General features: G+C 42.1%; 1 protein-coding gene across 1 annotated transcript in view; it reads right to left on the bottom strand.

Annotated features, from left to right (window-relative positions):
- PCP4 (Purkinje cell protein 4) overlaps positions 1–20248 on the bottom strand; it is a 52558-nt gene extending 32310 nt beyond the window's left edge. Inside the window, exons 1-2 of the mRNA XM_074904000.1 lie at positions 20159–20248; positions 833–884 (exon numbers count right to left, since the gene is read on the bottom strand). Of these exons, the coding sequence (XP_074760101.1) occupies positions 833–884; positions 20159–20167 (61 nt within the window). The 5' untranslated portion in view covers positions 20168–20248. The remainder of the gene's footprint in view (positions 1–832; positions 885–20158) is intronic.
- Positions 20249–26445: the final 6197 nt, after the last annotated feature.

Below are 26445 nucleotides of genomic sequence, written 5' to 3'. Positions count from 1 at the left end.
TGTCTTCCTTTAAAAAATGTTTCTGATGGTATTTAATTAAGTGATCATTTGTATATAAAGCATTTCTGTCTCCTCTAGAAAACAAAATGAGATTTCAGCTAAAATACAATTGCTGTTTTCACTGGAAATTCAGTTTGACTTCAGAAGCAAATAAAAAAAAAATCAACATTTTCCAATCGTTTGTGCCACTTAAGGGGCAGAAATTGATTCCACACAGCCCCTTTGTTAAAGTCTGAAAATCAATGACTCACCCCTTAGACCAGTGGAGCATGAGTCCCAATTTGCTCATGTAGAGTGCCAAAGTTTGGAGCCTATTTGCCATATGGTCTATCCATAGCCTATCTCTAGCAACACTCAAATGAGCTCTATGCAAGTGGCTTCTAACTTCAGTATCTTAGTTATGGGCCTAAAATTAGGTGGGATGAATCAGGCCACAGAAGCTGTGTTTATGAACAAGTCCTTTGTAATTAGTTCACTTTTGTCCACCTTCCTCATTCACATAGCAGATGCTCATAATACTTAACCTAGTCTCCTGGTGTCCTTTACACACATACACAACACTGTCTTGTTCTAGCTTCATTTGCATCTGTATTGACTTCTACAGAGCCCTTTGGTTTACCATAATACAAGCTCAGAATCAGGTCTCTAATAAATTATTTGAATGTACAAATATAAAGAAAACATCATCACTGAAGCCCTTCCTGTTTTTAAAACACATTCAAAAGTTAAGACCTGAAGCCAAGGCCATGCTACCTGACATCTATCATTACAATAACAAAAAAATTGGTCGAATTTGACTCAATCTCCATCAAGTAATACAGTCTACCCTTACCATTCTCGCCAGTTGCCTTGTCTTTTCCATTTGTAGCTCCGGTTCCTTGTCTCTGTTAGGGGAAAAAACCCAAAGCAAGTGTTTAGAACAAACTTAAATGTGCATTTTTCTCTTGAAATTACTAGCAATTACTGCCTGATTTCTCCTCGATACATTGGATAGTCATTCACTCTCATGCAGTGTTGCTCTGAAACACTACCAGTCAGAACAGGAATGCTTAGTACCATTTAGGTACAGCTGTATGTGTGCAACTGCATATAATTATCACATTAGTGATAGGATATACATAGTCAAGTTTCCAGTAGTGCAAGGGTATAAGCTACAGTAGGACATTCTTCAGGTCCCCATTGTGCCTCCATTTCCCTGATTCTCTGACCTGACTTTGGCCAGAAGACTCATCTTTCCACTTCAGCCACAAGTGGAGATAAAACTTCAAACTTCAATTCACTCTCACCAAGGAATAGCCTCATGACTTTCCATGAAACAAACTGATTTAAGTCATTCTACTAGGTAACACATGGCAAACACCAGTGCAGACCAAATAAATATTCAGAGTGGCAGGGCTGTATTAGTGTGGTAACTTCCTAGTTTAGGAATGGTCACTGTGAAAGTTAAACTGCATCCCCCAGAGGAAGCATCTCACAGGTGGAAGTACTTTAATAAGTATGGCAAAACTTGTCTTTATTATGCAAAATTACTCGTACTTGGCTGTATTACTGAAATAGACTAAATTCCTCCTCTAAGGTTGCACATGTAAAAAAACTACTTAGTATTAAACTCAGTGAATAAATACAGCTGCATTCAGCCAGAGGCAGCACATCCTCATGCACCGGGAAAGTTAACAGCTACAGTAGCACTGCAAACTAAACTATTTGTGATCAACAGTCATGTTGATTCACTTATGAAGATTCATACTTATCTGAAGGTATTTACTCTAGAATATCTGGTTAAAACCTTCTCTGCTCCTCTGGTTTCTACCCATCTCCCACAGCAGCGGTACTTTCAGTGACTTCTGCTTATATGGAGCTATTCACAACGTAAGTTACAAAACCTTCATGTGTACTCTTAGCTCCTATTATAGAAGCCAGAGGGAAAATAAAGCTCTTCAAAGCCCCCAGTAGAATACAGAAGAGCTCATATGGTCTATCATGCATCCACATGTCAGTGGTGGGGTTCCTCATCTTCTCTGTGGCAGACTTCAGTGCATGTATCTCTGCTCTACTGGCTCTGCTCATCTTCACTCTGTGCAATGAGACAGAGCATCCCTAGAGAAAACAACTGAGTCTATAACCACAGCTACAGTCTCCCCATACGATGGAAATATATTCTCCCTGGAGCCTCAGAGCTAAAATAGGAGAGAGCTTGACCCATAACAAAGGATGGGATTCTAAAGGGATAAACATCTTTTACAAAAGCGCAAGTTACCAACAGCCAGAAACCCATAAATCCACCCACCAACCAGTTTTGCTAGATAGTAACCTTTACATCTTTATTTAAGGTTTGGTTAATATTTCCATTTTTCAATTTCAGTCCACACTTGAAACTATTATAAATTCCTGCGTTGATTTACTGGGACCTCTCAAGAACACAAATACTGTATTTTTGCCATCTATAAAATCGTAACTATTGCTTTTTCCTCCCTTGTTCGTTTTTAAATGCTTCTTCAAGTTACCTTATTTCCTGAGCATTTCAGGCTGTGCTACTTAGTCTTTATGAAAGCTTCTTTTTTCTCCCTAGGCTACACCTGTCAGGTTGGTCTGCTGTTGATAGAGTGCTGGAATATGGTTCCACACATTTATTTTGTATCTCAGGATTTCCCCTCAGGGAGGAGAAAAAGTTGTCAAAGGAAACAAAAACTTGGCTTTGGTCAATGAAGGTTTTTCTGTTCATGAGGTCAAGAATTTTTTCTTTAAGTCCAAAATCTATTTAAGTATCTACAGCTATTTGTTTGATTGGTGACCGCTGAACATATACAGAATGAAGCCTGAAAGTCTGCCAACAAGCTTCTGATAGCCTTTCCTTCAGTTATATACATATTTTGATTATAAGCACTGTGCTGTCTTTTAAGTGAGTGCAATGGATTTGAAAGTGAAAATCAGTTTCCCATTAACAAGGCACTGTAACTTATGAAAAAGTCATATATAGTGTTATCATCCACCTGCAGAGCCTTTAGCCTTTTATTTCAATACAATCAGTGGACCTATTTTTTAAAACATTTTCAAGATGCAGATATTATTAGGAGCTGGAACTGTTTGCTTCTTTCATCACCTTTCATGACACTACCACAGGCTGTAAAAAGCTTAGCTCTGTCCTTCAGAGGAGGACTAAACATGAGGAAGAGTTATTAGGGGTATTTTCAGGAAGCAATGGATGAAAGCCCTCCAGAAGCTGGTATAACAAGTATTGTGCCCAGATGCAATAGATCAAATTAAAATCTGGAAAATATTAATTTCTGAGGTTTGTTTTTAAAGAGAAAATCCCTAAATTGTTTACCATATTTTACAAGATAAAAGCAGTCTAATGCTTCATTTCCTATAACTAGCTTTCCTCATTCAAAGATTGCTTCTAAAATTCTCCAGCATTTTAGGGCAAGCAGTAGGACAAAAACATTGAATAAGCTTTCTACTAGGCATCGAAGAAGAAACATCAAGCCAAAGTGAACACGAGTGCAAAACTGTAATGATTACACAGTAAAACAGGATAAACAGTTTTGTTGCTATGTTGCGTGGGAGGAAACATAGTTTATGACTGCTTGGGGCTATATTAATTTTTAACTCAGTGGTTTTACAAAACATCAAAGGCACATCATTAAAAATGTCTCCAAAAATCAAAGTCACTCCCAATTTGTCAGAAAAGAAAAAAGGACTACTGCCACATGCCCAAAATCCCAGTAAGAAAAGAACACTTCCCTGTTAAATTCTCAGTGCGATACACAGCAGCTAGTTAACGACGTATGTAAAACTGTACTAAATTAGTCCCCTAGGTGTACAAACTAAGGTCAAAAGTGAATTTGCAGCCCAGAGGACTTTAAGAATGTTAAATTACTGCAGCAACTTTTCTACTCATTCTTCCAGCCCCTCCTGCACTCCCAAGCCTAATTTTTGCCTTTAATCTTACATTCTGTTCTTGCCTTGGAATAGCCTGACCTTTTCAGTTATGCTTCCAATTAGCACCTCAGTGTTAGGGATTGTAGCCAGGTGTTGATTACAGAATTTTTGAGGGCAGAGAGGTTGTTTGTTTTTCAATGAGCCACAGAAGGCCCAAGATCAGGGACACAAAGCTGCCAGAAAGTTCCGACAAATGAGCCCTTACAGTAATGACATTATTCTGCTTCTTCATCTCATTGCAAGGCCAACAAGGTAGAGCAGACTGTATCCCAGGAAAGCAGTGCCTACCGATTTTCAAAATGTATTATTTCTACAACAAAGAATGAAAGAGCATCCAAGGGTAGAATTAAAAGAATAGAAAAGGTTGAAAGTTTTTTTTAAAGTGAATAGCAGAAAGTCAGTGTAGACTTGGATTGGGTCAAAAATGTAATTTCATTGACATATATGAAATGTTATTAGTATGTTCTGTACTGAATGACAAGTCTGTGCATATAGTAAGCTTTTCTTAAGCCTTGTTTTGCTATGAAGTCCATCCCTAACAAAAGGCATTACATGTGTGACAGAAGGAAATACATGCTTGTAAATGCAGCACAAAAATGGCTGTGGGTCAGCCAGCTGTGTGCCAAATAAGCCTTTGTTCTGCACTATCAATTCTCTACACAAAATTTTCTCCGTAAGAAATATAAAATAGTTTAGCTTGATTCAATTTATAAGCACCTTATTTCACAGCCTTCTACTTTAATTAAAGAGTTTAGCTGCTTTAGCCTTAAAATGAAAAAGTACTGAAAAATACATTTTACAAACTTATAAAGTTTATAACCTTTCTGCAAATGAAAACATCACTGTAAATATCTGCTTAAGAACTTTCCACGTTTTCCAAGGAAGAAAAGCTTCTTAGTCAACAGCAGAATGATCAAGAGCAACAGCAATTTCTACCTGCTGTTTTCAGGACTACATACTTACTGTACAGTTCCTCAACTTAGGACAATCAGGGGTTGACGTTATCCAGTACAACGAAAAACTTTTAAAAGGCTGATCTTTAGTGTTGGTTGATCTTTGAAGACACAGTTTTTTGGACTACTGAAGCCCCAGTTGAGGTTCATTATACTATAGGCATAGGTATGATTCCAAAGCATACCTCTTACATAACCACTACTGCCTGAAGGTTGATAGTATGTAATTTTAGTTTCCCCTATGTGGAATTTCTAAGGCATTTCATTAGCATGCATGCTTCCTACAAACTAAAGAATTAGACAAATCTAGATTAAAAACACAGAACTATGAAAAAACAGACTATCAAATGTGGTACCTACATTCACTCTATTTCCATGTCCCTCCTGTGCAAGCATATTATACACAACTTCGCTGGTTCTAAGAACCCAAAGTTTTCCATGCTTTTTAACAGCAGGTATAATTTTTGTTATTGAAAAATAACATAAATCTATTCACTTTAAAAACAAGCATGGGCATTGAGGGAAACATCAGCTATTGTCAGTAGATCAATATATTATGTGTACACGCCACTTGACAATTATGTAATGAGGCAATATCCTGAGCCAACTGAAATCAACAGGAATTTTGCAATTGTTTCTCTTTCATACTTTAGTGAAGAACACAACCTATGTCAGAAACTAAATGAAGATCCAAAATTTAAGTAGGGGCAAGAACCAAGCAGCTATGACCTGGGGTGAGCGTATACACTGCAGAATTCAGGGTTTCAATGTGATTAATTAGGTTAAACTTTTCTTTACTGCAGACTTCTGTTTCACTATGTTTGATAACCTCTTTCTTGTGTCATGTATTGACTTGAAACTATAGCACTCAGCATTTCACACTTTCAAGTGTGAAAAACTTTACTCTTAACCACAACACAGTAAAAAGGACAGAATATATTACCGTGTTTGAGATAAAAAGTTAAGAGCAGCAAAAATGATGTTGCTGTGACAAAGATTCCTGTTTGCTGAAGCTGCAAGGGGTACCTGGCCTCTAAGTACTGGGACTGGAATTTTAGCACCACTGTATTTTTCTGAAGTTATGCATCAAAAAGTACAAATATGAACAGCCAGGATAAAGTATACTGCTGTAAAGTCATGCACAAACTCTGCCATTTCATTCATTCTCTCAATATAATTCTTCACAAAATTGGTCTGCAATACAGCCAGGTAGTAAACCCCAAACCAACTTCTGTAACATACAGGTTCATTCACATCACTCACAGCCAGTCACCTAAACCTCATCTGCAGACAGAACTGAAGAATCCCAGAGAGAAGCTTGAATGTAGTCATGAAAATCGCATTACAAGCTACACAAGCAAACTTTCCTCCCTGGTCTATTTGTCCCTCCATTACAAGTTACTCCACTTTTTTCCCCACATTTTTATAGACATGATACTGAATATTTAAGAGATGAAAGTGTGCTTCAAAGCCCACATTCAAGGTAATTGCATCAGGTACAGAACATCTAGCCAATATTTGGTCTGAATGATGCGTACATTTCATAATGCATCCATTACTTCTGTCTTACACATCATTGTAAGAAATTGCATACCACATTTTTTGGGCAACTGACAGAAAGGAAAAATGCTTATCAACATACACTTCAGTACAAAGGAGTCCACTCCTGGTTATGACCAAACTTACATTTCTGGTAGAAGTAGCTTTTCAGAGACTACCACTTTTCCCTAGCTGTTCTCACCCTAGAATCTCAGTTCTTCAGGATATGGCCTCTACTCTCACCTATGTAGCACCTTCTTTGCATGCTCCTTTACACAAAGGGAGTTTTCTACAGTCAGTTTTCTGGCTGTCTTGCACTGCCAGGGAAGCATAATATTGCCAGAGCAAGAGTGCCAGAATCCATCTTTCTATACTGGCTGTCAAAACTAAATGATCCCTGGCACTGTGACAATTTCTGTAATTATCTTCATGGGTCAAGCAGTGTTCTACTTGAGTAGCTCTTGATTGCCCTTAATTTTAAGGATCTCCTGTAACTATTTTGATGAATTAAAACTCCACAGGTGGACTGAGATGAACTGACAGGATTCAAACTGCAGTGGCTAAAAGTTGGCACAGTGACCAGCACTAGTTTTCTATGACTTTTGCACTCACTGAAGGCACATGAGTACACACACACATGCACATTGTCATTCTAGAAACCACAGTAGTATTTGTCAGAAACAAGGCTGTGGATAACTACAGGTTATTTTCCTTCTAGACACTGTGCATCAGTGCCTGGCTCTTACTATTGCAATGATCTGGGCAAGATACAATCTCTTTGCAATTTCCTTTCATCCTTTTATAAAGAACACAACCTGGATCTCAACATTCATACCCTTGCATCTTTGACTTTTACACTGGTGCAAAATTAAGCCTCAAACACTACTTTCAAATGCAGAAGGAAAGCACTATATTCAAGGTATAGGTGTCCATACAAGCTGCGGCCTGTGTGAAAAGCAGACAATTTATCCGGTTGACTGCTGATGTACTAGTTGCTGCATTTCCCCAGGAAGGAGGGCATACAGGTTTAGGTACTGCTTAGTCAGGGTGAACCCAGAGATCCCATGAGACAGCACAGGGAGGCATGCTAGTGGAAGGCCCTGGCCCTGCTGTTGATTCACTGGACAACCAGGCACAGAAAAACCAATTGAAGGAGTAACCTTGAAGCTGAGGCTTCTCAGGGTAGTTGAAAGATAGAGTTGCAGTCCCTGCTCCAGGGTTTGGGTTTTTCTGCAGTGTGGTCATTGTCCATGTAAAACAGATTTAGTTTACACACCTATGCAAAACTGCTACTCCATGCAATGGGCAGAGTGCCTTAATCATGGGGTTGCTCGCAGAGCTCAGGGCATTTGCCTCAATTTAAGAGGTGTGATTTGTTCACTTTTGTCCAGACAGTTTTTGGTTTGAAGTCAGTCCTCAGAACAGGCACTCCAGAGCATACACATAGCTTCAGCACCCAGCATGCTTTCCAGTTAAATAAGAAGGCACCTAATGAAAATAAGCAGAGAGAATCACTGCCTGGGATGTAACAACCCACATACAGTGCTTTTTTTAAGTATTCCAATAGCACAGAGAAGAACTTCCACTGTGCCCCACTTTTGCCAGTGCTGGGCTGTAACTTAAAAATCAGCACAGTGAGAACCTGCTGATTTTGTATTCAGAGTCAATATAATGTTCTAAACAGAATATTTACACCAACACCAAATGTAATCAACATAATTAGCACAAACAGTAGCTAGCTTAATATTTATGTTATTAGCATATTTGAATTAAAACATTATTAAGCAGGTATTTTTCCAAACACATTGTAATCACTTTTTTTGAGGCAAGGATTAATGGAATCTTTGAAGTTAATTTTGAAAGAAGCTGCAAGAATGTATTTCCCAAATCCTGTTAATTACCATGCCAGCCATGAGAAGTAATCCCTTTTTTTCCTGCAGGAAATGGAGGATTTGATCCTGCAAAGCTTATTTACAGGGGTAACTCATATGTGAACAAGTAGCTGTCTTCATCAGAAATACTCGCATGAGTAGAGTTGGAACCTCAGTGTGATACTGTGGAGTTTCTCCAAACTGCATGTTAGGTTTTGTTTAGCAAAATCAATTAGAGTAAGCATTCTCTCACCACTCCCCCACCAAATACCTCAGCTCTCTTTTGGACACTGGTGATACAGCCCATACCCTAATTACACTAGAAATTGATATGGAGTAAACATCAAGGTGACCCAAGAGGAATATTTCAATTACATAAGAATTGATTAAGCTAAATGGCATAAATGAAAAATGACTGAAGTTAAGGTGGTCTCTTCCTTTTTTCTCCTGTTATTTATCTATTGGCAGCATCAGACCTGGCACTACAGTGCCAGAAATGGCACTTCTGGGCAGGGAACCTGCCTTAAGAACTCCTACTTCCCAGTCTAGCCCAAGCCAGCCACACTTTCCCATCCCCAGGGTCTCATTTGTTCACCTACATTTGTTTACAAGGTCATACAGAAAACAAGAGCACTAAAATTATTCAAGTTAAAAATAACCCTTCAGCAAAGCTGTGTTGAAAACAATCACTGAAATGATCAACAGAAACAAGCTATGTATTTAGCTGGATCATTTCAGTCATGTAGTTGATGTGTCTGATTCACACACAGTTGTACCAGGATAACAGAACAGGCAGCAGGCAGTACCATGGGAAGGAGGCTCCACAGTTTTGTTCTGGGAACTGAATTGGAGCAAGTCAGTGCTTCATACCATGAAACACAGCAAGCTGTATCACCCTGTGACGTTCCATTACCTCCTAGCAATCTTTACTCTGCAAAGGAGTAAAATGTGGAGCAACATGGGTACTTCCATGTAGCCTAAATTATAAGCCTTGGCCACCTGTGCAGGCAATACAGACAGTTAATGGCAACTGACTGTGGCATCTGATTAAGAGCGAAGAGAACCTTGAGGATCTGGGAAAAGCATTTAGTTTCAGATGGTATGTTGGGTATCCTATCCCCAGATAGGAAGAGTGCCCTAAGCCAATTAAGGGGTCACAGTCCTTGCCTAGACATAGTATAACTGATTATGGATGGTGCTTTCATAACAAATATATACTTTATATTTCATTCTTCCAGATCCTTCTGAAGTTTAGGGTAATCTAATTTGCTGAGCTACAAAGCCAACTGTAATTGAGTTAGAGGCTGTCTTCAAGGGACAGCTTGGGTTATTAACAGCAAAAGTCTGCACTGACAAATTGCTTCATATCTGATCACATTGGCTATCATTATTAAAACAGGCTGCTTCTTCCCAGACTGCAAAAATTCTGGAGTTTGTTGGCATTTTCAGTTTTCTTTCCAGTTGTACAATTAAAAAGTTTATTCTCACTTTACCTCTGAAATATGTAGGAAAATAGGAATAAACAGATGTTACAGTCTGTTAGATTGCACTAATATACAGCCAGCCAGGTTGTTAAAATCTATTAATTATGGCAGTTTCAAGTTGCCACACAAAGGAACTTTCTGCCTGAACCCTAGGGCAAAACCTTCAGATTTTCAAGACAAGAACAAGATGAAGCAGCAAGGATGTTTATGCATCACTTACTCTACTCCTTCAAACCCCTGGGCAGCCAGTCTGGTCACAGAGAGCAACTCTGAGCAGCTCCTCAGCCATCTGCAATGATGACAGTAACTTCTTTATGGCTATTCCAGTATCAGGGGAATCACTGGACTGAGAGTGTGCTGAAGCACTGGCAACACACCCTGCCCAGGGGCTGAACCAAGAGACAACGCAAACCTGTTATCTCTGGCTCTATGCCATGAGGACATTCATGGAAGAGGAACCCCAAATTGTCTGCTAAAGCTGCCTCGAAATGGGGCCTTGCTTGACAGGATTTGTCCCACATTGTTCCAGTCTGTATCAGAAATGACCCACTGAGACTTTGATGGAGCTGCTATGAGTCTAAATCACAGCCAATCAATTAGAAACAATTTTGCCATGCTAAAAAGAAAAATGGACAGGGCAATGCACAAGGTCACCTTGATTGCCAGGAATCAGAGACAGCAATCAAATAGGCTCACATACGGCAAGCACAAGAAAAGCCAGGTCACTAGCTCTGTCCAAGCACTGGCTAAAAAAAAAAAATAGAGATTTCCATAAATCAGAAGCTCCCAGGACCCTGCAGCTGTTCAGTAAAATTGATGCTGCTATCAGCTTCATTGTTAACAGCAGCAGAGAAGATAAGAAAGCAATTTTCACTGAGCAGCTGCAGGTATTTCCCAGGGTCCCTGACCTCAAGACAGACCCACCAGGTTACCTGCCCCAGGAGTAAATGCTCTGCAGTTCCTGTAGTGCCCTAGCCATGGAGTAAGTCCAGGGGAAACATGGTCAGGCATATTTAGCAAAAACTTTGTTTCAAACACTCTCCTTTCAAAGAACAGTTTTGCAATTCAAGTTTCATGAAAACTTGCAAGTTTCTCCACACCAAACAGTCATTCTTTGTGTCTTCAGTCTCCCTTTATATATCAGGCTCCAATACTGCACTTTGTGCCTTGCATATGAAGTGAAAGAAAATTGTTACCCAGCTAGACATTCTCACATGAACATGGCAAACCATCATGCAATGCCATTAAAGAAGGACCCTAATGTGCTTCTCTAGAAAAGTCATGCATTCATTTCATTAATATTCTAACATACCCATCCTGTAACTAGACAAAAAATAGGTTCCTTAAGTTTCAAGTAGAAAGCAGATAATAACATTCACTTAAATCCAGCTGTGTGCTACCTGACACTGAAATCAAAGATATCTATTAAAGATGTACATAGCATGACCACTAGAATTCAGATAATTTGCAACTTTTCTGCAATTTACAGCCTTAATGCTAGATCCTTCACTACCAATGTTTCTGCATCTGCAGATCCATCCTGTAAGTCCAGTTCCAAGATGGACATGCACCAAGCTTTTAGTCCAAGCAAAAAAGTACAAAAGAGTGCTCAGAATAAAAACCCTGTGAAGCAAAAAGACGATCTCCTATAATCCAAGAGCTTCATTCAGCTTGGCTTGGATGTTCATGCTGTCCAGTAGCTTGCTGAAGGAAAGTGATAGTTAGCCAAGTCTGACTGGCAAATTAAAATTGGCATGAAGCTGGCCTGCCTTAAGGTATTTGGCTGCCCTGCTTAAACTCCAGCACATGTGTGCTGGCACATGCATTTTAAAATGCGCCAAGCCAACAATGTGTTTGCTCTTTTTTCTGGTGGTGTGTATCTGTCAGATCTGAGTCTAATAGCAATGTGTGAGAAGCAGCTATAAAGCCACATCTTATTTTTCCACCATGTCATCTGCAGAAAACTGCCTGCCTAGCCATCCTCTTTTACCTAGTAAGTTCTTCCTCCTCCTTCCTATCAGGTTAATGTTTCTAATCTTGTAGCAGTTTCCATCCTGTCTCCCTCTACCTCAGATTTTACTAACATTATGTTTGGCATTCAAGGAATCAGATCTCAACATAGTTCAGATTACCAGACCACCACATACTATCTCTTAAATATAAATAAGGCATTCTACAGAGTATTTCAATTGGTGTTAAAATTATGTGCTTAGTCAACAACCAGAGCAATCAGTATTTTAAAACAAAAATCATTTAATCCTGAGGATTTGAAAGAAAAGCATATTTTCTGCAAAAGAAAGCAAGAGAAACAGGAAGAATCCCATTACTTGAAGCATTCAAGCAAGAGAATTCAAGTGAAAGACATGCTTGTGAATTTTATGAGAATTTTTTTCTCTGTACCTCTCCTCTACTGCCCCAGTATGGACTTCAGCATTTTCAAATGTGTTCTCATGTTTAGCTAGGCATTACACTCTGGTTCATCTCAGCCTGGCCTCTCTCCATCAGATTATGTTGCATCTGTCTGAAAGTCTGCACTTGGCTTGTTTGGTCCCTTCCAAAGAGAAGTCCACCCTGGACATCCAAAGCCCCAACTCCTGCATCCTCAGTAGAAGAGGGCACCCATCTATCAGCACAGCCTCAATGTGCTGCCTATTGAGGGCTTTGCTGAAACACACACAGCTTCTTAGTAGAGACACAAAGGTACAGCAATATGTGGGCAGTGGTACCCATCAAGACTGGATCAGTAAGTCTGGATCAGAAATGCCAATTCACTGAAGCCAAACTTTTTGTGGGAAAGTGCTATGATAGCTATAAAAACATCCTCACAAATCACTGGCCTTCCTTCATATCCTGATTGTCACAGGAGAAGGTCCAATATCACTAAAATCCTCAAGGAGTCAAAGATGTCCTCAGATCTATTCATTTTTGCCTCATCTTAGTTACACACATGCCAATTTAGGAGTTATCACGATCTTGACAGCCTTTTCCTTGAAATGTATCTTCTGTAGTCAGAATGCTGCCAACTACTATTTCAATGTTTGGTAATCCCTCTAGTGTTAGATTCATAGAGAACAAAGCATCACCAAGGCAGATTGACAGCCAGGTGCCCAGACCAGTGGTACCTGCTGGGTAGCAAGGCTTATTTTGTAGGTCAGGGAGAATCCAGATATGCAAATCCTCCCCAAGCATTAGCAGCAGGTACTGTCTGCTTTCCAGCACTCTGCCAAGTTATTGTGCAGATCCCTGATTTCCTTTAAAGTTCTCTTCCACCCCCTGCAAAACTAAAACACTTTATGTGAAAGCCTGCTGCTTATGTGCAATCCTACTAGTTCCTACTGGAGATGCTGACTTGACAGGACTGTTCCAGCTGTCTTGCTGCCTCACTCCAGAAGAGCCTGCTAACTCCTGTCAAGGTTAACAAGCTTTAGCATAAGAGTTGTCTTGTTTGCAGAAATAGCCCTAGTCAGTGATAGCTTGGACATTTATGAACTGTGCTCCATCATTCTCAGAAAAGGTGCATCTAAAATACCTCCAAATATATCTACACAAATGTGTACAGCTAGCCAAGATCCCCTCAGGTCTCCCCTCTTCCTCATTTTTAGGAGACTCATGTTGTGCTGTGATCCAGCACAGCCTTGCCCTACTCCAGCACACAGTGGTGCATGCCCCTTCTGAGTTTAAGCTGTTAACCTATACATTTGGTTCAGCTTTCTCTGGTTCTGTTACTGCTGCTTTCTAGTCCTGCTGGCACTATCCAGTAGCTGGTGCACAGCACAACTAGATTCAAACCTGCCAGACAAGGAGCAGCAAATAATGCTGGGGACAAAACAGCTCAGACCTTTCTGTCAGGCATTAGGACACTAAGATTCTGTGTTAAAGACACTAAACACACACTTGCATACATTTTGCCATAGTTACAGCTCTGTCTCTCCGTACATTAGAAAATCTGAACCTTCATACCTGGTGCCACCCTTCTCACCAGCTTGCTGTCTCAGTCCAGGAATCGTTGAAGTCTCCAAAGTCAGACTGAAGGACACCACCTTTCAGGTGTCATTGTGCATCCCCCCCCCCCTCCTTGTTTCTTTCAGCTTTAACAAAAAAAGTTTTCCAACATCAGTTTGCCTACTACCATTACCATAGTACTTGCCATAGCAGTGAGTTCCAGCATTCATGTTTCATGCACTATATACTAAGGTGAAAATGTAAGAACATTCACTGTCTGTAAAATACTTTAAGAGGAAAGACAGCTCAGCTGTAACTAATATTCAAGCCATGTAGGCAGACGGTTTTCATTTCTTCTGACTAAACTTGTGCTTCTTCCTCCAAATTCCATACTCATCCATAAATAAAGCTGTATCCACTTAGTATGAATTGATCAGATGAGATAGCACCAACCAAACACATGGCTTATATGACACTTCCCCCATTTACCTATAAGTAGACTAGTCTGGCCTGAGAAGGAGCAAACATGGAGAGTAGGGATAAATTGTTACCTCAAATCCTGTCATAAATAGTAAACTTCACAACTGCAACTCTTCTGCAGTTCCTTGTTCTGAGTTTATTCCATCAAGATTGCCATTTATTTTCTTAAGAGAAAGGTAGCCTATATAGTCTGTCTATTTCTCTTATGGAAAGAGATGGAAAAGACTGGTTTTCTTAAAAGTAGAGGAAGAAGAGGGAAAAGGATTTGTTGGTTATGATTTGACCTAGTTTCTACTTATCTACTATGTCTTTAGAAACCCAATGTCCAAACAACTGAAAGAAAAAGAAACAGAACACCTTTTCTCAGAAAGAGGGGGAGAATGTATGTTATTCATCTTCATTAGAAGATCCTATGTCTTGCAGAGGAGAAAGCATTACATGGCTCAGTGAATTTAAAGCTCTGTTGCAACTGACAGAATGAAGAAAGGCATAGCTTTCCTCTGATGCACACAGCCATCTTCTCCCAATCCTCTTCAGCCAAGAAGTGGGTGCCTCATGATTTACATACCCAGTGTCTGGGCCTTGCCACACTATTACAAGTTCTTCTGTAGCAAAGCTACAGAGAAGAGATAAAACATGTAAACTCTGAGACATTTTCCAAGTCACACCCCCCCCCAACCCAGCACATACAATAGCAGAGGCTTGGAAATCAAATATTTTCTTCAAATCAACAACCAACCAGCAACCTTTGATGAAAAGGCCCCCAATGTTCCCAGTTCCTGTTAAAGTTAACTATACACCACATTTCATCATGAGCATGATCTGGTTAATGTAGAAACTGCTGGATGACCCTTAGAAGTTTGCCCCTGCATTAAAAATTTAGGGATATTGGACTAGAAAATAACATGTCTTTGCAACCTGAAATAATATTCTATTACCAAGTACTGGGGTATAATGGTTGGAGTTTTCCTGTTTTACAAATGCAAGAGCTTTTCCTTTAAGCTACTCTTTTACAGGGAAACATGATATCAGAAGCATACTATTAAAGCTAACTGCTCTTTATTGAAGTGCAGTATTGTTTGAATCTGCTGGCATTCTATACACTGCAAAAAAACCAGTGTGCTTATTTCTAAAGAGTACATCTGCCAGTTTCACCAAATTAAGATCAATTTCCAACCTTACTTCTAAGTGCTGTTTTAGAAAATGCCTGATCCCACTGAAACCACACTGATGTAAGGAGTAGGCAAAGTGACAGATCTAAAACTTATTGTTCTCCCTTCTTCCTCCTCTTCTGAGCTGCAATTTACCACCCAGCTAATAAATAGATGCAAGTTAAAATTAAAAACTGATGTTCATGCGCCTTACCTGTCCCACCCCCATCCTGTAAAAGCTGCAGAATTTCCTCCTCCACCCTGCCATGTTCTTGCTGCACTTCTAGATCTACACAGTTTTGTACCTACTGTGGTTATAATCTCAATGAAAGCCAATAGCTAACAGTTGGGTGTCATGGCAGTATCCAAAAAAATGCATCTAGAAGGGCCCCCCCTGACAACTGGCTGGCTCAGACACTCCCCTGGACTGCAAACACCACACAAGGTAACAGCAGCTCCTTTTAACAAATAACAGCATGTTTTCTCCCTACAAACAGCAGCTCCTTGATTTAGTGCTATCAGGATTATTGGTATACAATCCTCACTTTGTGTTCTAAGACCCAAAATACCATTTCAGTGCAACAGATTCAACTGAATTCAGGACAGCAACCCATGAAAGAACCCCAGTTTTCCCATTTAACTACCTGAAGCAGCTACAGTTTCAGGCAGAAGCCTCCACATGCACCTAATATTTCACACTTGACCATGTTCCTCTCCTTCTCTAACAGCCTCCTGGTGACTACACTTGTCCAGAGTGGTAAGGGACATGTTCCAGATTCTCCCTCAACCTGGAGGGAAGATACCATCTATTACTCTGCCAGTTTAGGAGCATGCCCAAACCACCAGGCCATGTGGTATGACCAGTTTTGAAGATAGCCATAGCAGAGATTGCCATGATGATTAGTGTCTTACATACACACACACTGCCCCAAGGGCTGGTGAGGCTCAAGTTTCAGAAAAAATGTCTTTGACTCCAGTGTTAGGCCTATCACCTTTCCAGTGAAGCCTCTGTCTTTGCCTAGTTGGCTGCAAGGATATCTCCCCCACTGAAGATGATCTGAGCTCCAGCAGAGGTTCAGTACTCCAGGCTGTCTAGATAAGCATACCCCACATAGCAGCTCATACCCCCATGAATGCCCTACACACACCCCTATTACAGATCAGACAAACACCCTTCATGATCCTTTTGAAGGTGGACACAACATAGCAGTTCCTGGAGGATTCAAAAGGCAAAAAAGGTAAAGAGCTTGCTGTAGCTTAAGAAACAAGACCTGGTGTTCTTTGCAGTCAAAGCCTGACCAAAATACCTTACATTTACACAGAGATCAAGTAGACCCCAGCTCTTAGCTTCCACAACTAAGGACCTAAGCACTCTACAGAGGCAAAGCTCTAACAGCTCTCCTGTCTTACAAATTTCATGTGTCTGGTTGGTTGATGCCTGTTTCAAAAGGAAGCTAGAATATTATTGCTACTGGCTGGTAGCAAGGCTGCTCCTCAAATAGAGAATGCTGCTGGCTCAAACCCTACCTTAGGTATGCATCAGCACCCTGACAATCAGTACAGCAATTCACTCACACTGTGTAAGGCTCTTCCAATGCAAGCTCTTCTCTTAAATCACAGGTGCCTCAGGCATGTGGGCTGATTAGGTAGATTTTTTGAGTGGCTCTCCTAAACCCAGACACCTAAATAACATGTTAAATCTGAATTTCTCCCCTACACACTCTAACTCTTTAATATCAAAAGGAAATAAATGCATTCAACAAGGCAATCTCAGATAATGCTGTTTTAAGCTCTGATTCCTTATGTGTGCTTTATCCCTGAACCATTGGAACAGCATCCAGGGCTGTAACACCATATTGTTTAAGTGTGCTCCTTCCCAAATCCAGACCTGATTCCACATGACGATCAGAATCATTCAGCACAGGAGGAATAGTGGCCGTGAATGTCAAAAATGTTTGTGATGAAATGCTTCTTACAAACCTTTGTGCCAGGGGAATACTACTACTGTGACCAGACATCATCAGCAACATGCCAGATACTTAAGTGACAACAGGATTCTCTGTGGTGAATCAAGTTTTTGCCAGTTGTGAGTCAAGGCTCACTGGTACAACTACTGGCTGTGAAAGGCAATTTGGCATTGTTATGAGCCCACTAGGCAAAACTACTTGCCCCAATTCATCCTATGTCAGAGATCTTTAATGGAAGAAGGGCTGCATCTCATGGGTGTTCACTGACAGAAGCTGATGTTTTCCAGCATGTCTTTTCTCTCTAGGCTCTTTAAAATAATGGAACACACCTACAGACCTGAAGAAAAGGCTCCTCAGTTATTTGAGGACAGATCTTCAAAGCCACTTCAACACCTAAAAATGTGTTTCATTATACAGTGATGTTCCTGAGAAGTTCCCGATACAGCTAAGTGATTTGTCACTAAAACCAAGCAATAACCATGTATTGCAAGGCTACTACATAAACTCTCATACCTCAAATTTCCTGTAACTAGTTACAGGGCCTGACTTCTGCCCAGCATCTTAAATGCATTTTCAGACAAATATTGCAGAGAAAGGAGTGTAGGGCTTTTCTGTATAAGAGTTCTTTATCCTTCCTGAAAAAAAATAAGTTTGCAGCTAGAAAATGGAGAAGTACTCTAGTCAGATGAATGGTTGCTTCCTGTTCAGCTTTCTCCACCAGGAGACTGGTAATCAGTGCCCATAAACAAGAAAGAAAATAAGTTAATTTTGCTTGAAGCATTGGAAGAAGAACCCATGCAAAGACTCTGTAAATAACTTGAAGGGTATGAAAGCTCTCTTTAGAGATTTCTGCAAGTGCATTTCAAGCTCTACTCAAATCCTCACCATTGTTAACAAAGCAAAAATCCCTTCCCACCCTACCAACACCATTCTATTTGAGATAATCTTTCAACAGCTCTAGTTGAGCCTCTTTTCCATCACCCTGTCCTCAGATTTTCTAGCAGATTAAAACAATGAAAATAAAATGTTTTTCTGTTACAGCATTACAAGTGAAATCCACCAAGACCCCCATCCAAACACAGCAAACGGATGTCTAAGGAGTTTGCTCTCTGCCAATCTTTTTTCCCTTGTTTTTTAACAAGTCTTTTGCAGTGAGGTGGTTTGTGGTGGTCCAACTGCTTCTGAATGCCCTTTGGAAGAAAAGTCTTTTGATTAATAGCTGACAGGCAGGTAACAGCAAGGAAGCTTTTATCCTTTGGAGCTGTGAGTGATAAACTCTCCAATGCTGTCAGCTGAGTGACAGTAGCACTGAAGACACGGCTAAGCAGCATACGTACAGGGCTTAGTGCTGCACCAGAGAAAGACATCTTCCAGCTCTAAGGGTTTGCTAGGAATACTGTTCTGTGAGGCACAGGAAATCTATTATGGAGAGAGAACCCCTACACTGGTACTAGGGATGGTATTGACATTCACCAGGACTTTTAAAATCCAAAAGGCAAGCAGTGCAATTCAAACTAAAGGGGTAATTACTGAGCAAATACAACCCAGCACAGGGCTACAACAAAAGAGTGCCTTGCACAATTAAGTATAGCAGCATCATCCAATCATTATTTGTCATTAGAAGCTATTTCCCCAAATACCACCTTTAAGGAGTAGAATGGTATTGTTACACCTCACAGAACACTTCATCTAGCCTGGGTGGCAAAGGGACAGTGACTGCAAATAAACCCCACACTGCATGAATTCTAGCCAGTTGATATAAATACAGGCAGCAACCAAGAGGAGGTCACAGAGAGCCCGGTGCATTACACCTGGGCTGCCTGATCCCTGCAAGCAGCAGAAAAGCACAATGAGGATTTCTTCTGCTTTCCCCCTTTGGCCTGACCTGCAAGCCAAGGTGTAAGCTTCTCCTCATAAACGCTGGCACCAGAGACCACCCTACCCCACTGCTTTTTGTTTCATGTTTACACCTCATCTAAAAGTACAGCTGATTAACACCTGCACGACAATTAGTAAAAACTTATTTGGTGTTGCTCTTCGCTTTACTCGTGCTGCTAAGAAAGGAATACCTATTTGTTAATAAAGCAGCAGGTCTTTTATAAAGGAAATAGGCTCCAAAACCAGGTGCTGGCTAAGGCATAGTTACAGGTATCTCTACCAATTCCCAAAGAAAATGTGAGATCTGCCAGCTAAACCTGAGCAGCATTTAACTGACTATACTGTCAAGTAATCATCACACCTGATGACACTTAACAGAAATACTAGTTTGCCCCAGAGAACTTTTCAAGTGCAAAAAAACACAAGTGAAAATTTTCAGCTTATTTATTTACAGTGGTAGAATAAATCCTCACATGTTTGGTACTATTTACATTTTTTCCTTAATCGTACTCCTTCCCAGGACACTATTTATAAAGTTTACATCAGCATCCAACTACAAACAGGGCATTTTTTCCATGAGCTCTAGCAGAAAAACTTTCCATTTTTAACAAACTGTTCTCCACTAGTGTGCACGGTCCTTCAAAGGGGAAAACACTGTCCTGTTTCATGCTTTGAAGGAGCATACACACCTGTGGAGATGTGCTTTTCAGAAGCTGCGTCTTTCAGACTCCCCACGCAGCACAGAGGCACCTCCCGGGTGCCCCGGCTCCGCCGGGAAGCCCAGCAGAGCCCCACCGGGTTCCCAGCCCGGAGAGCACCCGGCCCTCCCCACCTGCCCTTCGAAAAGGGGCCGTTACATCCGACGCCAGGCGCTCCCCACGCTCCAGCCTCCCGGACCGCTTTCCGAGGGCGCCCGGAGCCCGCCAGCCCCCCCCCCCCCCCGGAGCCGCTCACCTCGCTCATGCTCGCGGCAGCCCGGCTCGCGGCAGCCCGCCCGGTGACAGCGCTCCCGCCGCCCCGCGCCGCCCGTTAAGAAGCGGCGCCCCGCGCCCAGCCCGGCCCGCGCCAGCCAATCAGCGCCGCGCCCGCGCCGAGCCCCCGCGCCCCCCATCCGAGAGGGCGCGGCGCCCCCTGGCGGCGGCGGCGGCTGGCGGGCGGCAACGGGCGCCCGGGCCTCCCTGACCCCACAGCCGGGAATCCACCCCCCCGCCGCCTCCCCCTCCTCCTCCTCCTCCTCCTCCTCCTCCTCCTCGGGCGAGCGGAGGGCCTGAGGCAGGACCTGGTGCTTTCCCCAAAGGCCCAGCAAAAGCGGAGGGGTCCCGGGGCACCCCTGCAGAGCCTCAGCGAGCGGGCGCAACTCGGGAGCTGGGTATGGGCTCGGCCGCCCGGGTCGGGGAGGGAGCGGCGCTTGGGAGAGTATGGGCTCCAGGTAGCCTGAAAATGGGAATTACTGCGTGCGGATGGGATGAAGGAATCAAAGTTTCATGGAGCTCTCTACCACCTGCCTTTGTTCTCACGCTGAGGAGCTCTGCAAGTCGTAATGTGGGGCTCATTGCCACTTTGGTTGAAATATATAGCATTTCTTCATCTAGCTGCTCTCACAGGTATATGGAAAAGAGTCCTTTTGGTAATTTTTCTGAACGAATAATTAAAACAAAACTTTGGTAAGTGTGCCGTTATACTCCAACATCCATCTTTTGATGGAGCACAATTACTATATTTGGCAATACACATTCAGATGCTCTGACTCATATATCTGTGAAGAAATATAGATTCAGTTTGCTCTGGGAATGCATTTAACTCCCTCAAATTTTTCTTAAATCAATAAAAAAGTTAACGCATTATTCTGGAGAGCCTGAGAAGCTTGCCAAACCTTTCCACGTCCAGGGACTGCCTTGCAGAAGCCTCTTCATCAAAAGCTATCTACAGGACCAGTCTTACTAGAGGCAGCGAAATAAATTTTGTGAGACCTTTCTGGAAACCACCCTTCCCCTTTGAGTCACAGAGGCATGGGCACTGCAACTTCACCTTCACGTACCACCCACCAGTAGACGCACAGCGACCAAGGAGCACATGGAGCCCTCCCGTTGCAGTCACCACTGCCATGGCTTTCAGTCTGCTCCTGCCTGGCCCCTGCCTGGCCGAGCGCCCCTCCTAGCACTCTTCCCCAGCAGGTGTGGGCTGGGCTTCTCCACCTGAGGGTGAGAAGGCTCCACAGGCAGTGGAACCAGGGACTTGTATGCTGGGAAGAATATAGGGATGCTGCCTGGGTATGTAGGGATGGGAGCTAAGGAGCAGTTGGAGCTGAATTTGACAAGGGATGTGAAGACTAATAAGAAGCATTTTTACAGGTATGTTGGCCAGAAAAGGAAGGTAAAAGAACATTTACTCTCCTGGTAAATAAAATGGGAAAGCTGGTGACAACCAACATGGAGAAGGCTGAGGTGTTCAACACATTTTTTGCTTCGATTTTCAATGGTAATCTCTCTTCCCACATCTGTCAAGCCCCTGAACCTCAAGGCAGGGAGTGGGGCAATTAAGTCCCTCCCTTTGAAAGTGAAGATCAGGTTTGAGACCACCTGAAGGACCTGAACATACACAAGTTCATGAGACCTGACAAAGTGCATTCCAGGGCCCAGAGGGAATTGGCTGATGTAGTTCACTCTCCATCCTATTTGAAAAGTCATGGCAGTCAGGCAAAGTCCCCAGTGACTGCAGAAAGGGAAACATCACACCCATTTTAAAAAAGCGTAAAAAGGAGGACCCTGTATACTAGCGACTATTCAGCCTCTCCTCTATGCCTGATAAGATTATGGAGCAAATTCTTCTGGAAGACATCAAATATCTGGAAGGCATGGAGGTGGTGACAGCCAACATACCTTTGCCAAGGGCAAATTGTGCCTGAATAATCTAGTGACCTACAATGGAGTGGCTGCATCAGTGGACAAAGGAAGAGCTATAGATGTCATCTACCTGGACTTCTGTAAGGCCTTTGATACGGTCCCCCACAATATTTTTGCTGCTAAATTGGAGAAATATGTGTTAGATGGAGAAGGAATTACCTGAATGTCCATGTACAAGTTACAGTCATTGGTTCAGTGTCTGAGTGGAAACCATTAATGAGTGGTGTCCCTCAAAGGTCCATACTGGGACCAATACTATTTATATCTTCATCAGTGACATATAGAGTGGAACTGAGTGCACCCTCAGCAAGTTTGCAATTGACACCAAGCTGGGTGGTGCAGTTGATTCACTAGAGGGAAGAGATGCCTTCCAGAGGGGCCTTGACACACTTGAGGAGTGAGCCCACGTGAACCTCATGAAGTTCAGCAAGGCCACATGCAAGGTCAAGGCGACCCCCAGTATCAGACTGGGGCATGAATGGACTGAGAGCAGCCCTGTGGAGTAGGACTTAGGGGTACTGGTAGGTGAAAAACTGGACATGAGCCAGCAACGTGCACTTGCAGCCCAGAAAACCAACTGTATCCTGGGCTGCTTCAAGAGAAGCGTGGCCAGTAGGTCAAGGGAGGGGATTCTCTCTCTTTACTCCGCTCTCACGAGATCCAACCTGGAGTTCTGCATTCAACTGTAGGAACCCCAGTACAAGAAACACATGGGCCTGTTAGAGCGGGTCCAGAGGAGGGCCACAAAAATGGTCAGAGGCTTGAGCACCTCCTTTATGAGGACAGGCTGAGAGAGTTGGAGTTGTTTAGCCTGGAGAAGAGAAGGCTCTGGGGAGACCTTATTGTGGCCTTTTATTACTTAAAAGGGGCTTGTAAGAAAGATGTATAGAGACTTTTTACCAGGGCCTGCACAGGGCTGTGGATATGGGGGTGACACAAGCTGGTACAGGGGTTGATGCATGATCTGCATCCTGCTTCCTTCAGGGTGCTAGGAAGGTGGAGGAAGTTGAGGACATGAGTTGACAGGCACTGGAGTCCTCAGCTGGAGAAGGAGGTAAACTGTCTATGAAGAAGGAAGAGTGCTGCCTTTTATTTCACTTGATTTTCCCAGGTTGACCTTTGTGAATCCATTCATATCCATTGACTTGTACTGATAAACATGTTATTGTATCAGCTCAAAAACTTGCTGCCCTGACTTCTGGGCAGGAATAAAATGCTAAATGGTGATTTATCCTTGCTCTGGAGAAACTTACTGGCTCCTGACAAGGTAAAAGACAGTGCAGTTCTTCTTAGTCACCAATGTGATTACTAGTCTGAGCCAGCCACTGGGACTTTCACGGTCTTGATTTTCAATGAGGACATCTGGGATCCCAGTCTTGCAGGGAAGTAGAGGGGTTGACAGCATAATCTGTGAATTATGTGAACTCATGCAGTGTTGATCCAGCAGCAGGAGGAGGATTTTAATTTGTCCTGTTAAACACAGTGGCATATTTGCAGTTTGTGACATTATTCGACTAGTATTTGATCTTCAACCTCAGCCAGTCCTGTGTTTGTGGATATATGTAGTTCCTTTAAAAGAGAGTTAACAGCATGAGGTGGTTGGAGAAAAACCACCTCACCAAATGCACAGATGTATGATTTTTAGATATAGGTTGAGTATGAATCCTACCATTCACAACTGGAGATGACAACGCTGCAGGGACTCTACTTTTTATGAATTTGAAGCTTGAACAGAGCTTCCTCCTTTTTTTTTTTTTTTTTTGAGGCTTCTCTGGGTAACTAGTGGTAACAAAAGAGAGGAAAGACTCCATCTAAAATATAATCTTTTGTCCTCTTTTTTATGGCAATATTCCCAGGACCTCCACCGGCATCTATCACTTTTTACAATTTACATTAATTGTCCCAGCTCTTGTGAGTGGACTGAGTGGGCAATAAGCATGGTAAGTGTTCAATAGCAGTTTGTTCTGCAGGTTCAGGAGTCAGTAGAGTGTAAGGACACAAAGCAAATATGATGAAGTTCAGCCCCTGAAGAAGCTTTTGTATTATATGACAACATTTTCCAATGAGAAGCAATTGTGAGTACCTTGTATTACTATTCATATTCTGACAGCAGTGCCATTGGTCCTTCAGCTTATGGGTACAAACCACAGTGTTAACACAAATTATTAAAGGGGTATTCTGACCAAAGGGCTCACAATCTCATAGGAAGTGATACAGACCACTGAGAGAAAAAACTTTTCAGTTCCCATTGACACTGGTAGGAGTCCTATGGGGCTCACTCTTCACCATCAAAATAAATGTGTCAAATTCAAGCAGAAAATCTCGTGGTGATAATTCAGGCTGTACTCCACTGTGCACAGAGAAGGCTCTTTGCATTAGATTCATCAGGAGAACTTAAAATGGTTTTATTTTCTGACCTGTTTTGAGGAGCTTACAGCTTCCAAGAAAGGCACACTGGAGACCACACTGAGCTGCATCTGGGGGAGCCCAGACGTCCCATGGTACTCGGTCCTGTGTCCTTACCACAGCGCCCACCCACTGCAGGACATCCTGCGGTCCCGTTTCAGCACCTGTGGGCAGGATTGATGCAAGCTGGCATGTTGAGAAATGAGCTGCCCAGATTAGGTTGTGGGAGAAGTGGAGGAGGGTGGAAATCCCTTCCTTCTCGGGGCCCTGTGTTAAATTAAATTTGAGTTCATAACCAGGTGCCACTCTTTTCAAATACAGCACCAGACATGGTCGCTTCTTCTAGAGCAATGACCCTGATGGTGATGGCAGTACCCTCCATGCAATGACTCTCTGCTCTGAGGACAACTTGCATATATTACAGCATGCAGTCGCAGTATAAGATTCATAAGCCACCCTCAGACAGGTTTCTGATTGAGCACAGGACTCCCCTCTCCCTGACAAAAGCCCCAGACCCACAGAGATGCATCTGTTGTCTCTCTCCCTCTGAAGAAATCTCGCTCCCTGCCTCCGAGGTTTCATATCACGTGCTGGAGAAAACTTCCACAGCCAACCAAAGCAATCTGGATATAAACTGTGGGCTGAAATGTCATGTGCCTCTCCTACTTCTTGGTGTGGACCTACTGAACTTAATAGCTCTTAAAGAAGCACAGACACACAGATACCTCCTAATCTTGGGTACACCCTGAGCTCTGACATTTTAATTTATGAGCCAGCTTAGTTTGACGTATCTTGAGTTCTGGAAATGCATCAGCAACCTGAATTTTTCGGAAGGCTCTTAGAATAAAGATAACCTTAATGTTTGTTTTATTCCGTTATTTATGCTGCCTGATGGGATCAAGTTTTAGTTTTGAGGTACCCCTTTGCTGGCACACTTTCTAACCTATGACAATGTTGTAACTTAAAGGTGCCACAAGGCTCAGCTTTTACTTAAGTGCACAGCTAAGTAGTGACACTTATAAATAGAGAAAATGTTCTAAGCTAATCTATTTTCAAGAGCCATTTTAGTCTGAAAAATGACTATTAAAATACCACCTTCTTATTCATCATGTCTGCACTTGGTATGTGTTCAATCTTGTCTGCTGTCATATGACTGCAATTTAACTGCCTTTTACTCCCACTTACCTGAAAGAATCAGCAGAGGGGAGAGCAATGGATCCTGAAGCAGAACAGCTCACAGGCTTCCAAGGAGTTTCACCTGTGCAAGGGGACTGAAGACCGCTCTTCTTTGCAAGACTGAGCAATGCGTTATTAGAGAAATGTGTGTTGTATATATGTAACCAAAGAGCTGATTGTACACACACTCTTTGTAACTGGCAATGACACACAACTGCACAACCTTGCTTCACTTTAGATTCCGCCATTGAAGGTGTCTAGTAAGTGAAGTAGTCTTACTAGAAGTATGGTTAGCTGCAGAATTGTTTCAGAAGTAACAGAGTACAGAGGAAGATGACAGCTTAGGCTGCTATATTTTTCAGTCAAAATTGATTCAAATCAAATCAAACCTAAAAAAGATCAAAACTAAAATAGGGCTGTGCCTTGAAAGGTGTTCCATATTCCATCAGAGCAGAGCCACTCTGGTAGAATATATTTGAATTTTTACTGTGACTGTAAAAACTGACGTCTCCCAGCACTTGAGGTCAGTAATGAAACTTATGCCTCTTGCTGGTTTTACACTCTATGAATTTTTAGAGAAGGAAGAATTTCACACAAACTTTCTGGAAAAAAAAAAAAAAAAGTCTGTCTTGCAGCTGAACTCAATGTTAATGTTGATTTCAAATGGAAAGCTTTTGTTTCAGAAAGAAGTGTGCCTTTGAATACTGAAAGATAGAAGGGGACCTGGAACATGACCTTAATTACAGAGAACATGCC

The sequence above is a fragment of the Athene noctua genome, chromosome 1 (genome assembly GCF_965140245.1).
Source record: "Athene noctua chromosome 1, bAthNoc1.hap1.1, whole genome shotgun sequence".
NCBI classification, from domain to species: Eukaryota; Metazoa; Chordata; class Aves; order Strigiformes; family Strigidae; genus Athene; species Athene noctua.
This window is presented reverse-complemented; position numbering and strand designations above follow the sequence as displayed.